Below are 17,431 nucleotides of genomic sequence, written 5' to 3'. Positions count from 1 at the left end.
AACTACTTGATGTTTTTATGTCTGTTAGCTATTTTTCACCTACTTACACTACCTACTTCTACAGTTCTAAAGTATACTAGAAATGCGATTTTATCTATTCTCTGCCATTATAAAAGTATATCATGGTTTTTTTGTTTTAATTGGTTGCTATATAGTCGTTATGTACTCAAACCATAAATGATAAATCCATAAATATAATAGGTTATAGGTATCAAAATAGTAGGATCAGAATTTTAAATCGAATACTAAAGCCAAGCCATTTTCGCCTTCTAATATGTTGTTAATAATTTAATATTCTACAAAAAAAATTCGTGTACAATATTTTATATTTTATATTTATATACAATATTATTACACATTGCTTATTGTTGAGATAATAGAGATAATAATAAGAGATAAAAAGTAATAACCGATAGGCGATAACAATTGACAACTGACTTCAGCTGTAATCTGTGTTTGTATTTAGCGTTTGCTGTGGTCTGTGACACTTCAGTGGTTTGTGTCGTTTGCGATTGCGAATACTGTCCAGTGTCCACTGTCCATCATTGTCCAGTGATTTAAAGCATACATTTTCTTCCTAAATTTGTTTCATATTCATTTAATACTTAGTATATTTACAGTATTTACGCATTAAGTATCATTTAATTAAACAACCATGTCCATATCACAGAGTTCTATAATGTCTACTAACTTATTATCTGTGAACACAGATGAACATCAGGTACATTGTTTTATTATTTGATAAATTATATGAGTATATTAAACTGCCATTTAACGTATTAGATACAAAATATCAATACAATCTTAACAGAATATATTAAAAAAAAAATAATAATAATTAGTAGTTTACCTGCTTCTATAAAAATATTTATGTTTCTATTATATGACTGGAGTACTGACAGTTTACTCATGTTACGTTAATTTTATAAATAGTTAAATAAGTGTTATTTACTTATTTAAGAACTCGATACAAATAAATCCATTAATCCTACGTAAAAAAAAAACATTGGACTCATTAAATAACTTGATTAAACTTTTTAATCTTATTTTTGTTAGCTATGGATGATAGCATTGTAATTGTGTAAAGATCTGATTTAAAGTACAAAGTCTAATGTTTACAATATTTTTCTAGGTTTTCAAGTACTGCTATTAAATTAATAATAATTGCTAATTATCATATAATTATCAATATTTTTCCTCTCTATAATAATTTATAAGAGCATTAACTTAATAAACTAATGATATACAATATTGTATCTTGTATTATTGGCAATACTATAATTTAATATTAATTTTAATGCAACATATACATTTATCTATTATTATACTTGTTTATTACTTATTTTTTATAAACAAAAAATATTTTTAGTAGCACTACCAATGTTTTGAAGTTAGTTTGTCAGGGATGTGGATTACAAAGCTGGTATACGATTCCACTTTAAATGTAATATATGAATGATTTTATAGTATGATCTAACTAATTACCTATACCTAGTTATTTTATTAATATTTAATACTGACTGTTTCATTAATTCACATGATATAATAATTTGTCGATTAGTGCCATTGTGGAAATATTAATGATATTAATGTCTACCAGGGACGCCCCTGAGAGAATTAGCTCACTAGATGCAAAATACTTTTGATGTCAATATAAACCAAATATTGTATACTCAAAATACGACTAATTTGGGTTGATACAAAGTTACACTGGTCACTTATTTATTAATCACAATAAACATACTGTTACAATATCAATTGACAACTATTTTGACCTCTTAAACTCAACCGCAATGTACAGAGTATATAATAATAATAATAATAATAATAATAATATATTATCACTAGGTACCTCGTTGGATACAGGATTTTAGTGTTTTTACATTTTTTTACTGAGGCTATGAAGTAGGTGTCATTTGAGTGAAGTTCCTCGACATTTTATTTAACAACAAATATAGGTACATACAAAATGCATATTTAGACATTAGAGAATATTGTATTCATAATGATATATTTAGGAATATTTCTACTATTTGAACAATGAATTAAAACACTTTTAAAAAAAATAGTATATGGGGAATGGGCATTTATTTTGTTTTAATTTACCTCATGTATTAGCATCATTGTTACGAAATATATATATATGTTTAAATTGTTTAATGTAGAACATATTATTGTAAAGATGTATCCAGTATTATCATAAATTGTTCTATTTCTCTAATTTTTACTTTATAGTTGCTTTTATTATATGCTCTTATTGTACGACTTTGTATAGATTTTGTATTATCTTGTTTTAAATTAAAAAAATAAATAAATTGTTAATTTTGAATTGTTACAGTTTCTTATAGTACATTTAACACATTAAAAAGTTAATTTAAATTGTTATTCTTGTAGTTCTATTATCGAACCTTTAAGTCTTTACACTAACTTAATTCACTTTAACTTAATAATAATATAAACTGGTCATTCTTTTGTTTGTAAAAGTATATTTAAGGGTTAAAAAATATTAAGAGAATATATACTTATATTGCTTAAACAATCTTATTTAACTATTTATTAAAACATAATTATCCAATCTCTAATTAACTACGGTTATCTAATTTATTATGTCAACTTTTGCACCAACTGCTCTCCCCCCATTCCGGGAATATCTGTTGAGAATTACATACTATATGCCAATGTTATGATAGCCTCGATAAGGCGATGACAATATTTTCATTCTAATATGATACTTTTGTGTATTGTCACTAGATTTGAATATTTTGTTCATGTATTTACTATTTACCTTAAAATCAATCATCAATATTATTATTTTATTACCTACTAATCCAAATTACATGAATACAATAGAATTATAATTTTAAAAATATACAGATTTTTCAAATTATTTTATGGATAGGTAAATTGAAGAATAATTTGATAAAAGTAAATTATAAGTAAATTGGTAGAATATAATGTATTTATGTTGAATGGTGGTGGATGATCTTAAGTTTTTTTTGTCATAAAATGTCTTTTTGATGATTTTGCTACCACTGTATGCAAGTACATCAACATTCAAGATATATATATATATTACTATCATAATATTTAACAATTAATGAAAAGGTAGCATTGTATCTGGGAGACAATTTATATTTTCTAAATTTACATTTAATTTTATATGAGAATAATATTTGATTATATATTTTTATTGTAACATGTGTATGTCATGTGACCCACTTCAATAGGTTTAATCAATAATGTAGAATGCTTTGTTGATTTTGATTATTTTAAGTTTAAAAGTGTTATGTCAAGCTCAATAAGAGTACAAAAATTATTAAAACATATTATTAAGTTCTACATCCTCAACAATGCATTCCTAAAATTCACTATGACTTTTTTTCTCTTAATTTAATTACATTATCTGTGTGAATAAATAAACATTTATAGATAAATATTAATTATAATTTCACACTAACTATTAAATAATTTAAAGTTTATTTCTAGAATACATTCCATGTGATATGACAAAATAATAATTAGTTGTTAATAAGCCATCAGGTAGAGTAATATATTGATTAATGCAAAATATTACCAGTTACAACAACCACCAAAAATTAGTAAAGACTAATTAAAGTTAAAAATAAAATTAATTTGTATTGACTGCATAAGAATAAGCCAAATACTTAACTCAGTAAAAAGTAAAAACCTAAAACGAGTTTTTGTAAGCTCTTATATTATACAATTATTTAAATTTTAAATTTTAAACCTCAAAGTGCTTTCAGTCTTCACTGGTCATTTTCCCTTTAGTCACCCAAGGCGCCAATTTGCGTACACACGGTGGGGTGGAGGTTGGGTGCTTAACCCCCACCCTCTTGGTATTTTATTCGCAATACGTAAAAATATTTAAAAATGAAAATTCAAAATTTTTTTTCATAATATATCTTATTATAAAATAAAAAATTTAAAAAAAACTAAAGATAAATTTGTTGACGATTTTCAAATTTAGCTCTATCATTGTCCTGATATGCAACTTGTCTTTTTAAATGATAACACCATATATTATGTAGATAGAACACATTTTAAAATCATTTTTACCTTTTAACCATGACTTTAAAACTAAAATTGACTGAATTGCAACGATTTATAGTTGCAATTGTCGACAATAATATTGTGATTTTTCCAAATTACTCATGAGATTTCACGTATTTTCGACTTGACTTTAACACGTAATTCAATCAATTTTGTGTTAAAGCCATGGCTTAAAGGTCAAAATGACTTAAAAAATTTGGTGTTGTTATTAAAAAATTAAAAGTTGTATCGCGCATGCGCACAATGAAAGTGCTTAACATTAAAAAATTGTCAATAAATATGTAATTGTAAGCTTTACTCAACTTCTCCCGAAAATCCCATTTCAATCCTATGTTACTGGACAGATTTATTTATAAAAAAAAAAGTGAAACGTTCTGAATGTCTGAATATATATCATATGGAAGTATAAGTATAGGTACTTATTATAAAGATTAAGAATTTATCTATTTTGTCATGTCATATAAAAAGTTCCATCGAAGGAACGCGCCGCGGGATGATCAACATCGATTTTTCTGCGCATCCTCACGTGATACCCTGCCATACGGGGACCGGTTTCGATATTATGGTGACGCGGGGTGGCGCAGTATTGGCGTGATCTGTCGCTAGACAGAGTGTAGATGTACACATTTGTTAGAATTTATAATTAGTTTGAAGTGTTTGGATCATGGTTTTCAATTTTGAAAAACTTTAAAAAATGTCGATAGTCATTATAATATGCTTGTAATTGTAAACACCAACTTATATAAATAGCATTTTATCCAGTCCAAACATGCAGTTGATTTTTGAGGTGTATACCTCGTGCATATCTAATTTAATTTGGAACATTTTGTAGTCAAGATTTACCATAAGTCACAAATATCAAAATTTGGTTACTGTTAGTCATTATTGAAAAAAAAACAGGTAACTTAACCTTGGATGTTTAAATATGTCAATTTAATGTAATAACAACTAACAATAGTAGGTAGTTGAATACTTGATTCTCGCTATTTTTACGAAGGGGGAGCTGTTGCTATATTTAGGCTCCTGATTTCCGCTGTTTTCCCAAGGTTTTTAAAACTATTCCAATACTTTAAATTTGTTGTGGAATCCATTAAAATATATTGAATGTATTGATTCTATTCAAATTTTATTAAAAAAACATCATCGTATTACTTGTATTTAAAAAAAAATATATAAATATAAATTAAATTATTTACATAATACAAGATTTTTATAATTTGATTAGTTAGGTAGGTACTTCAATAACTTTTAATGCCTATAGTTGTAATTTCATTACCTACATTTTTGTACATTAAGTTTTCAGATCTATGATACTAATTTATTCATAATCACTATTCAATTTAAATTAAAATATTTGTTTTTTGTATTATCAAGTATAATAAAGAATAACGTTAAAGTGAAAATTATATTTTTATTGATAATTGTTTTAAAAAACATTTATTGCTTACAAATAATATGTTAGTTCAATAGTCACCGATTAAAAAGTAATTTAATTAGTATAAATTAGTTCTCATAAATTATAATTTATTAGACGACTAAATGTGTGGTATTTGTAAAGTACTTACTATATCGTCTAATTGATTGTTATTTTTTGTTTTAATTTTTACTCAAAACATCAGCGGTGTTTAAAATTTCTCAAATTTCGTACTACATAAGTAATACCATTGATTATAAATACTATTAAACACAATAATTGTGTGTAATATGACTTACTTATTCTTAGTAAATAATCAGATATTCGGATATAATTCACGTACAATTAAAAATAAATTAGACGTATATTATTTTGTGTATGAACCTATGTAATTCCATAACACCTTTGTACTGTATATATATATATTTTTATACATACAATATACTAACGTATTTAATAGTCTTCTCCTTCTCCTCGTGTCCGGTTAAAAAATTTCCAATAATCACAGTTAGTTATAAAATAGGTAACATATATATTTTATATTAATGAATAAACAAATATTTAATAGTGAATAGTGTTTACTAAATACTAAATGTGTTCTATAGTACAAATTTAGGCTTCGCCACGCAATACACTTTTTTTTAGAGTTGAAATATGCTTATGTGTATTGTGTATAGTTTAATTAAATTCGACATTGAGTAGCTATACTTTCCAGTTATTTAACATTGCCTATGAATAATTATTCCGTCGTCGGGACGTCTAAACTACGGTGGAAAGTTCAAGCATGATTTTTTTTTATTAAATATTTGAATATTTTTAGTAACTAAAACGTGTTAAATGACACCATGATAGTTTTTAAAACTAAAATACTTTATTTTCAATGTTCTAATATATGGCCGGTGCATTTTGTTTCAATAACGCAATTGTATCAATTATCCGTGTTCTTAGTTAATTAGCGGCGTCTACTCCAATAAAATATCTGTCCGGGCAGTAGGCAATAGGCACACTAATTGTACTTTTATCAGGTTTTAGTTATTATAATTTTGAATTTTTATTAGGGAATAATGCACCGTAGTTAGTAGGGAAAACATTTTACATTTGAACGTAAAAACAATCGTTTTTAAATTATAATAGAACTTCTAGAATGTCTATAATTCAAGTACCATGGCCCAAAACCGTTTGGAATCATAATTCTCAAGAGTACCATAATAATGACTTCAAATGACGATCTAGATTTAGTACCTGGTGAACAAATTCAATAATTTACATCGCAATAATAATTTTTTTTATTATATTTTTATTATACATTTTATAAAACAAAATAAATACCTATACATTTTTACATAACAATGACTTGGCGTTCGTCTTGTTAGGAAAGGGACCAAAAATACTGTAGTCACCAGTTCACCACCTAAAATTGAATGATAATTATTTATTTTGCTCGTAAATTTACCTCAATGGCGTAATAGAATTTCGTATTAATTTATATGAATACTGTACCTATTTCTGTTTATTTGTATTCATTAATAAAAAATCAAATATTATATTATTACGCATCATAGCAACACAATAATTCAACAAAACTAATTTTATATTATTTATTATATTTTTGTGTAAGTAACATATTTGAATTGTCATTCATTCATTTTGTAGTTAAATCGTTTTTTATTTTCTGTTTAAAAGTATAATTGTTCTAAATAATGACTGAATATCAAAAACAATATGTTTTGGGTCGTCAAAATTTTAACCAATTACATTTTTATAATGAAGAGGTAAGAATTCTCATAATAAATTGTATAAAAAGCAAGTAGTAAGCTACTGAGCTGAGCTAGAAACCTTATAAACTATAATAGAACATTGGCACTAACTGCGCATAAAGATAAAACGATTTATTTTTTACATAAATATTGTACCTATCTGACTATGTTTCTAGAATATACATGGCTATTTTTATTCATTATAATTAAAACTAATTTTCATGTTTCAAAATACTATTTATTAGAAGACGTCATTTTTTCATTATTATTCATGACGTGTTGACGTCGCGGTCGATTAGTAGTGGAACTATGTATAGATAAATATTAGATAACATTGGTAATTGAAATATTGATAGCAAACAGTATTACTATTTAAAATCATAGAAGGAATGAAAAAACGTTTAACGATGTAGTACGAATATATTATTATTGAGAGCTTTCGATCGACACGGTACAATTGCGTTTTGCAGATTAGATAAAGGCTGTAGAAAAACTACATGAGTTAGCTGTATAAAAACTGGTTTTATGAGTGAGGGAAGGCCAGTTTATGTTGTGCTCATAGTGACGGATGTTCGTTTGACGTTGTATTCGAGTAAAGTAAAATAAATATTGTAAAATTCTGTTAGAAAAAATGGTCGAGGAAACAAATGTCGGATACTCGGGAATAAATATTTCCACAAATGTCGTTAAGGTAATTTTTATTACATTCATTTGCATGTTTTATAATATTATTTTATTTTATGCTTAAGTTTTTTTTCTTATACATTAATGATTAAATTCAATTTCAAATTTTCGAGAAACATGATGAAACTCTTAGTAAATATTGTACTTTATTTTCAAGTTATGCAAATGATATGACTATGACTATGTATAAAATATTAATTATACTGTTTCTGTTGTATTTAATAATAATACTATTTATTGATGACATTCAAATAAATTCCTTTTCATGGATTATTATTAGTTTAATTTTTAATAACAACTGCATGACAAATATGTATATCTTCTATCTAGGGGATTTTATGATCTACCATTATTTTAAATATTGTATTTACATATCTAATAATAGTGATTAATATTTTGTATAATTTAAATAAAAAATGTAATTATAGAATTACCTATAATATTAATTTAGGTAATTAAATAATTGAAATGCTATTTAAAATTATAACTAAAAATTGCATTTTACTCTCAACTTACTTTGTAATATTCACATTTTTTTTAACTATTAATTTTCAGTTAAAATAATTTCCCTGGGTTTATACTAAAAGAGTTATAAAAGAGTTATTAGGAATACAATTTTATTGTCTATTGAGTAGACAGTAATGACTAATGAGTATGAGAAATTGTCAACATTAGTATTATATTTATTTTCCTATTTATTGTACCAAGTATATTATTACATTAAAAAAAAAAAAAATGTATTCATTAAAATAATATGGCTTCTGCACACAATTTTAAAAAAATGTTTATTAATTATTGGTGTTTTTTTTTATGTCTTGCTTTAAAAAAAAATTTTTAATGAAACACAAAATATCATTCTTATTCACAACATTAAAATGTATTGTTATTACCTATTAGTATAATTCCCAATATTTGTATAGTATATTATAATAACGCATCACAATTCATGCTATGTTAAATAATGTAAGCAAAATATTTATTTAGATTTAGTTGTATTCCTACATTTTGAATTTTTGTTTACAGCCAAAAGGACACTCTCGTGTACCTTCAAGTACAGACTTGAAAGAGTTCAAAGAAGTTACTCAACGTGATTCATTGGTACAATTAGAAAAAGAAATGACCGCTTTGCTTAAAACAACATCAGATGACAAAAGAGATTTAGCAAAGTCTCAATTTACAGCGTTTTCGCGCTTATTTCAACGTTTCCTGGAAGAATCTGGCCCATCAGTTGATTGGGACAAAATTGAAAAATTGCCTACTGATGCTGTAAGTATACAGTATTAATTAAGAATATTAATAAATAAATTAACTATTATTATCATTATTATAATTTTTTATTTATTTTATTAATATTTTCACTTGTTTTGACGACCTAATACTTGACCTGCAGATAATTATTGTTTGTTTATCTAATATTTTTTTAATTGACTTATACTGTTATACTTTATAACTAGGAACCAATATAGTAATTTTTCATTTAACTGAAAAATAAACAGTTGTTCATTAAAAAGACAAAACATATTTTGAAATCATTGATATTTGACTGTTCTAATGTAAATTTATCATCATATAAATAATCTAATAGAAAAAATCATTTTTATGTCTATTGAATTATGATTTATCGGAGCAACTTCAAATCTTGCCGTGTTTAAGGTTGAGTTTATTATTTATTCATGATGTCAGATAGTTTTAAATTGGTTACAAAACATGGTAGAAAAACATGCCATAACTGATTTAATATTTGAATTGTAAGAACCAGTGCAGGAACCGAATTTGATCCCACCGGGCTAATGTATTATGTCCTTTAATAGGCTTTTGCAAATACAATTCTCACTTATAGTTGCCCACCACTGTGTCCGCATACCTGACATGCCGGCCCACATTGTCCTCTATCCGACATAATCTGATTGCCTACCTAGATGACTAAGTTAAACGTGAATCGATTTCCACTGGATGTGACAGAGGCCTTCATTTCCGACGGAGCAAGTTACACCGAGAGACCAATGCAGGCCCATATTGTAGGCTATGTGACGTTGTCGGATGGCTTACTTAGATGTCTGAACTTTATTTTAATCGATTTTCACCTTGACGTGACTGACCTGCTAGACACATAAATACGGTGCTCCGACTCAAGCTTTTGGTTTCGCGTATTAAAAACAAGACTGGATGTATCGAGCCGTTTTAACCGCTAATTTCTAGAGCCCCCAACTCGACATTCAAATGTTCCCTCCTTTAAAACGACACCTACAAACGCGATTTTTATAGTTTCAACTACTCAGTCTCCGCAATCGGTACCCACTTTCGGCTAACACGGGGGTCTGGGGGGTCTCCCCCAGCGACGCTCAGAGAGCTAGTTCTATATATTTAAGTAATATAATCATGTACATAATTTATGGCTTAATTGAAAAATATAATGAATTGTAAATAATCACAAATAAATTTCTGTTTTTCCCCCCAAAAACATAAATTATGAATATCTAAAAATTAAAATGTTGGTAAATGTTAATTTTACACTTATTGTTATAAGTATATATAGCTATTATGCCTGGTTGATAAACTTTTACTAAATAAACAAATATATTATTAAACGTTGACAGAAATTTTTAATAATTCATGATAATGCAAATTGTAAGATCCATTCAATGTTACTTTATACAACAGTAAGTTTTTATTAGATAGATACTAAGATATTATTGTTTTCCAAATAAATATGTATGGTCTTGAATTTCAGTTTAATGATATCTTTAGACATCCTTTTTTAATTGTATAAATATATTTTATTCAATATAATATAGATACGAGATTATGATACTTTATCGAAACCAAGCCCCGATGATATTCATTCTAAGCTTGAAAAATTGGTGGTAGTTAAACTTAATGGAGGTCTTGGTACATCCATGGGATGCCGTGGTCCAAAGTCTGTTATACAAGTCAGAAATGATCTTACCTTCCTTGATTTAACGGTTCAACAAATTGAGGTAAGTGATTATCACAACAAAAATTATTTTCATCATACCTTTAATTTTGCCATTTTTTGACAGCACTTAAATAAAAAATACAATGTAAATGTACCATTGGTTTTAATGAACTCTTTTAATACGGATAAAGATACTGAACAAATTATTCGAAAATATAAAGGACTTCAAGTAGAGATATATACATTTAACCAAAGCTGTTTTCCTCGAGTATCTAAAGAATCACTTCTACCAATTGCACAAGACTGTGATATTGAAGGCAACATTGAGGCGTTAGTTTGATAAATTATATCAACATTTAATTTTGTATTAACTATAAATTGCTTATTTTGTATTTTAGTTGGTATCCTCCAGGTCACGGAGATTTCTATGATAGTTTTAAAAACTCAGGATTATTACAAAAGTTTATTGATAGCGTAAGTATTTTAATATTTATTAAATGATATAATTTACATAGTATATGATTTGTTATCTCTGTGTTATATATACAAGCTCTGATGCAGGGTTTGCTCTGAACATTTCAAAATATACTATTAAGATATTAGTTACTTTCCCAGCATTTTTTCAATCATATTTTTTTTTCGATGATCCAGAAGTTAACATTAAACAAATGTTAGTTTATTTTAATAAGTATTTAAAATCATCTATATAGAGTACCAGATTAATACATTACTGCTTCAGTATTTTTGTTAATAAGTTTTGTTTATTTTATTTTCCTGAAAAACAAGTGTGGTTTTGCTATAATGAATATTTGATAAATACTTCTGTGTAATAAGCGTTATTCTGACATTCTCTTAAGAGGAGACAGTTCAATGTATATGTATATTTATTATGTAGAATGTTTATTCCTTAGGTTGTGTGTATATAAGCCAGATATATACATTCTAAATACTACCAAATACAATTTTTTATTTTAAGTATTTAATTAATAAATACTATTAATTCCTTAGGGTCGGGATTATTGTTTCATCTCAAACATTGACAACTTAGGTGCAACTGTTGACCTAAATATCCTCAATATGTTATTAGACCGTGGAACTAATCCTCTTGAATTTGTAATGGAAGTTACCAATAAAACTAAAGCTGATGTTAAAGGTGGTACATTAATTCAGTATGAGAATAAATTGAGACTATTGGAAATAGCGCAAGTTCCTAAAGAACATCTTGAAGAATTTAAATCAGTAAAAAAGTTTAAGTTTTTTAACACTAACAACTTATGGATCAAACTTGATGCTATTGATAAAGTTTTAAACGAAGGATCCATGAATTTGGAAATTATAGTCAATAATAAAACATTGGACAACAATTTAAATATAATTCAACTTGAAACAGCAGTTGGTGCAGCTATGAAATCTTTTAATGGTGGTCTTGGTATGTAAAATTAAAAAAATGTTTTTCTAATAATTTTAAATTTCTTCACCCTTTTTTTTTGTATGTAAAAAAATATAGGTATAAATGTACCAAGAAGTCGTTTCTTACCAGTTAAAAAAACCTCTGATCTTTTATTGGTGATGAGCAACTTGTACCACATGAGAAATGGATCATTGTCAATGAGTCCATTGAGAATGTTTCCTACAACTCCGTTAGTTAAACTGGGCGATAAAGATTTTGCAAAAGTAAAAGACTTTTTGTCTCGTTTTGCAACTATTCCTGACATACTGGAATTGGATCATTTAACAGTTTCTGGTGATGTAACATTTGGTCGAAATGTTTCTTTGAAAGTAAGAATTGAGTTCTGTATTTGTAAATTGTGTATAAGAAAAAATATTATATATAACATAATGTATTGTTTTTAGGGAACTGTTATTATAATTGCAAATCATGGAGATAGAATCGACATCCCTTCAAATGCCACTCTCGAGAACAAGATAGTGTCTGGAAATCTGAGAATACTCGATCATTAATAATATGGCACATTGCTACTTATTGTTTGAAATAGCACAACATATTTTAATTATTATAGTATTGTTTTAGATATATATATATATATATTTATTGTTTTTATTTATTTTCAAAGTTGTTTTAGTGAATTATTTACAGTTGTTATATTGAGAATGGGAAGATCTAATTGCCATGCTTTCAAAATGTTTTAAGAATAAATTATTGAATTAATATGTTGTGTTTATATTTTATACTGTTTACCATTTTTTTTTGTATACATATTATATAATTATTATAATCAAAATAAATCAATAGATTTTATAACAAATTATTGTTCTTATTAGTTCTTGATTTAAAAGGTATAAATTATAAAGCTTTTATATTATGATCTACTGAAAAAAACTTACTGATAAAATTTCAAAACAAAATGTCTATACATATTATATACCTTTTAGGTTCTGAGCCGAGTGATGAATATATTGATTTTACAATGATATTTGTATTTTTTTTTTTTTGTGTTTGTCATCATAGAGTTTAGGGCAGTAAAAGTGTTTTAATTTTTTTCAACAACATAATTTCTGTTGGAAAGTGAGTCCAGTTGGTACTTTGGATCAAAAGTAACAAATTCTCAATAGTTTTCAAAAGCGGCAGGAAAAACAATAAAAAAATTAAGGAAAAACTGGAATTGGCAAAATTGATTTTGGCTTTTTATGAAACTCTAAAACTAATTCCGTAGATACATGAAATTTTTAATACATATATCTGCATTTTGAAACATACTATTTTCAAAAATTTTTACTAGTGTTGAATTATTTACAGGCATGATATTTGTGATTATTATTAGTTTTTATTGAACTAATATTGATAAAAAAATGTTCACTTGGTCAAAAAACTTGAAAATTAGAACTTAGATTTTAAATATTTACAAAATTTGTTAAAATCACGAACATTAATAAATTATTTGGTTCCAAATTCATAAAAAAATTTTCCTGCATCATTGATAATTTAAGAATAATATTGATTTAACTTGCTGGTTACCACATTAATATTAAGTAAAAACAATATTAAATATTTAAATATCCTAGACTGACACACCGTCTCTGCTTAGAATTGTTTATCGTTTACAATAGTCAATTATATCATATCATTAAATTCAAATTTAATACCATCCATTATAACAACCTACTAGACACCTAATGTACAGCAGAGTGACATCCACTTACACTCTTTTTTTTAATTAAAAATATTTATATGATACCTACCTGAGGTTTGAAAATTCATTACAAGATTGAGTGTCGTAAGTTTAAATTAAGACAAACTTTAATTGAGTTAACATTATAACTCTATTATAGCTTTTTTGATGTAATTCAAAGTGTATTAATTTTAGAAACTATAAACAAATCCAATATTATTAAAATTATCATTTTCTATACTTTATGATATTTTCAAAATATTTAAACTAATATTAAGCTATTTATAAGCATTTGAAATTTTCGAATATTTAAAATTCCCAAATCCTAATGTAGACCTTCAAGCTTTTTTTCAGGAGAAGGGTTTTTTTATAGAAGAGTGGTGTGGGATAATGTATATATTTATTATTTTCAAACTTAAGTTATGCATGTAAATATATAAGTAGGTATGAATGATACCCTAAAGTGTGTATAGTATTAAAGTATTTCATACTTTATCTAATTTTGAATATTGTATCGATATTCTATATATACCGATACGTCGATACTTATGAATTATAAAATTATTATTCAATATATTATTATAATACTCATCAGCCATCAAGTTTACTGGTTTTAACTAAACAGTTCAATATGAGCTCGGAGTGGTTTAAGGGGGAGAAGTGTTATCAAAACATTGAAAAGATAAACAATATACGATTAATTGAGGATGAATACTTAAAAAAAATTGATTCGGTAGGCTGATTAATTGAAGTAGATAATGATTCATTGAAATAATCTATTTATATTATATTATCCATCTATAAGTATACACCAATGTATAAATTATGGATGATGTCATACATTTGTATAGAAGTTTGAAGTATAATGTTTAATGGATTAGAATTGAATTGAGGTATAATTACTACATGTAGATACGTACTTGACGGAGACGGACTGGGGCAACTATTCGGCCCAGGAAATCTATAATTTGACCGGAACTTGGCCATTTCGTTATCACAAAATGTAAAAACATAAATATAGGTAGGCGTATCTAAAGTAAAAAATTGAAGATTATAATTAAGAACTTTATATTGACCGAACAAAATTATACCTATAGGCTATATAGTAATCAATTAATCATCCTATTAACCCATAAATAGTATATTATATTTTATTATTGTGTACAATATATTAGGTAACAATACGCAATGAAAGTAGAAGTAGTAGTAAAAAAATTATTTTTAATTTTCTTGAAATTTTTATGAAATTCTATTGGTTCTTATAAAATGTACGAAAAATTACGTTAAATTATGTACTCAAGCCATACAAAATCCCTCAAAAATGCCAACAAATGTTCTAAAAATCCAAAAAGTTTCAAAAAATGCAAAATAAAAATTTTATTTTTCGTTTCATTAATTTATGTAACCAATTTTTTTTTTAGGACCGCAATGTCTTCTAAAAATTAAATTTATATTTGAATCGGTAGGTACCCTAGTTATAGATAACAATTCTTACAATTTATATTTTATAAAAACTAATAGAATTTCATAAAAACTTCAAGGAAATTAAAAATAATTTCTTATACTACTATTTATATTTTCATTGCGTATTATTTTCGCTCTTATGATTTATGATTTCAGTTATACAAGGCAACATTTGCAAATAACTATGGAAGATTTTTATTTGAAAATATCAAATAGCGTCTCATTGGCCAGTGCTATAATGAAACACAAAATAAAAATAATATACCTACCTGTATAAATTTTATTTTGCTTTTATTTAAATTAGCTTTTAGTTAATCCGGGCATTTTATAGAGCTCTATAATATTCACCAGCATTGAATCAAATTTTTCAAGGCATTTTTCTTGTTTTTTTTTTTTATAAACGCCTTATTTAAAACTAAATCTAACGTTTATTTTTCGATTAGAAGAAATTCGGAAAGATATTATTATGTTTGGAAATGTTTCTTCTAGTCTATTTGATTTTAAAAAAATTCAAAATTATGATTTTCAATAAATAATGTAATCTATGTGAATTTAGGGCCCTTAAAATTTTGGATTTAAGACGGCACTGCAAATAAGGTAGAAAATAGTTAACGTGGTAGAATTCAGATAAATCAGTTGATTGGGGCTGAGCGTACAATATTGAATATATTACCTACCTAGTTATTAATTATTAATATTATTTTGTCTATGAAACTTCAGACGATTGAACGCAACTCAAACATGAAGCAATTTACCTCACTACGCGGTGGGTTTAATTTATGGAAACAATTTTGGAAAAATAAGTCAGAAAAGGTTGATTATTCAATGAAAGCTTTTAAATATGCATCTATGATAACATCAAATGTCTTTGAACAATTCTTAAGGTATAAACACATTATTGTCACCTGAGCTCACATAATTATAAAAATATGCCGAGTATCGTTTATAAATATACTTTAATGTGTTGGCTACCCTGTTTTGTTAAGGGCTTGACCCATAGAGTAATTACTCTATGGCTTGACCATCCAGTCGTGGTCACAGGCCACAGCCAGTCTCAGAGTACCGGTTGTGGGCTCTGTTTGTGTATTGTATGTTGTTCGTTTATGAATTTTAATAAAACTGTTTAAGAAGTATAATTCGATTGCCTTCGTTTAAACCTTTTAGTAACAAATGTGACAGAGCCACACTGTTATCACGTCATGTTAGTTACATAACATCACCAAAGTTTTGCGTGAAAGCACATTTTTGTTTTCTGAACATCCGCATTTTTAGCTGTACGTCCCGTCACGTTTTAATTCAAAATTCCAGTTTTTTTCACCTTCGTGGTCAATTTTTTTTAAAAATGGAAGACAAATTAATAGAATTGGTCCGAGAACATACAGTATATAACTACAGTATGTTCATACTGTTGTTGATCATTTCTATGAATTGTGAATAGTCAATATTTATACTCTGTAACTTAGGGGTCGCCAACCTTTTCAGAGAAGTGAGCTACATTTAAAATTTTAAGACCCTGGTGATCGTCATCCAGGAGAATTCAGGTCTTTAGGAAGAGATTTGTTGTATGAGCAAAAAAAAAGTCTAAGCTCCATAGAATAAATATTTATTGTTTCTTCATGATGATAAAATTATAATAATAATAATAATAATAATAATAATAATACACGAGAAAAAGTGAAAAAAAATTCTAGGTAAATTCCTAGAATACAGTTATCAGAATACTATTATCCACATTATCTGATTATTTATTACGCAATCGACCGATAACGGTAAGATTTATTTTTATAATGATCGACCTATAAAGCTATATTCCTAGTAAGATCGACTTGTTGGCGAGTGGCGAGTGGCGACCCCCGCAATGTAACTGAATTGAAAGTGGAAGTGTAAGCTAAAAATGTCCTTAATATTCTTAAGGAAATCAACAATTCATATTTACAGCTGCAGATAGAGATTGTGCATTGCTTCCTGTATGGTTGCTAAGGCTTAATTCGTC

At 26.5% G+C, this 17,431-nt stretch overlaps 1 protein-coding gene across 2 annotated transcripts; it reads left to right on the top strand.

Moving 5' to 3' along the window:
• The first annotated feature begins 481 nt into the window (after nucleotides 1-481).
• LOC111041733 (UTP--glucose-1-phosphate uridylyltransferase) lies at nucleotides 482-13,015 on the top strand. 2 transcript variants are annotated; one of them, XM_022326126.1, is made up of 8 exons: nucleotides 482-721; nucleotides 8,950-9,192; nucleotides 10,722-10,904; nucleotides 10,968-11,173; nucleotides 11,242-11,317; nucleotides 11,852-12,272; nucleotides 12,351-12,622; nucleotides 12,698-13,015. In XM_022326126.1, exons 1-8 carry the CDS (start codon nucleotides 656-658, stop codon nucleotides 12,803-12,805), a joined length of 1,575 nt encoding a protein of 524 aa, XP_022181818.1. In that variant the 5' UTR covers nucleotides 482-655; the 3' UTR covers nucleotides 12,806-13,015. The 2 variants fall into 2 exon arrangements, with proteins under 2 accessions (XP_022181818.1, XP_022181825.1); XM_022326133.1 differs by lacking the exon at nucleotides 482-721 and adding an exon at nucleotides 7,683-7,933.
• The last annotated feature ends 4,416 nt before the right edge of the window (nucleotides 13,016-17,431 follow it).

This window comes from Myzus persicae, unplaced genomic scaffold (genome assembly GCF_001856785.1).
Source record: "Myzus persicae strain clone G006 unplaced genomic scaffold, MPER_G0061.0, whole genome shotgun sequence".
Lineage (NCBI taxonomy): Eukaryota > Metazoa > Arthropoda > Insecta > Hemiptera > Aphididae > Myzus > Myzus persicae.
The sequence above is the reverse complement of the archived record's forward strand: the minus strand, read 5'-3'. Positions and strand labels throughout refer to the sequence as shown.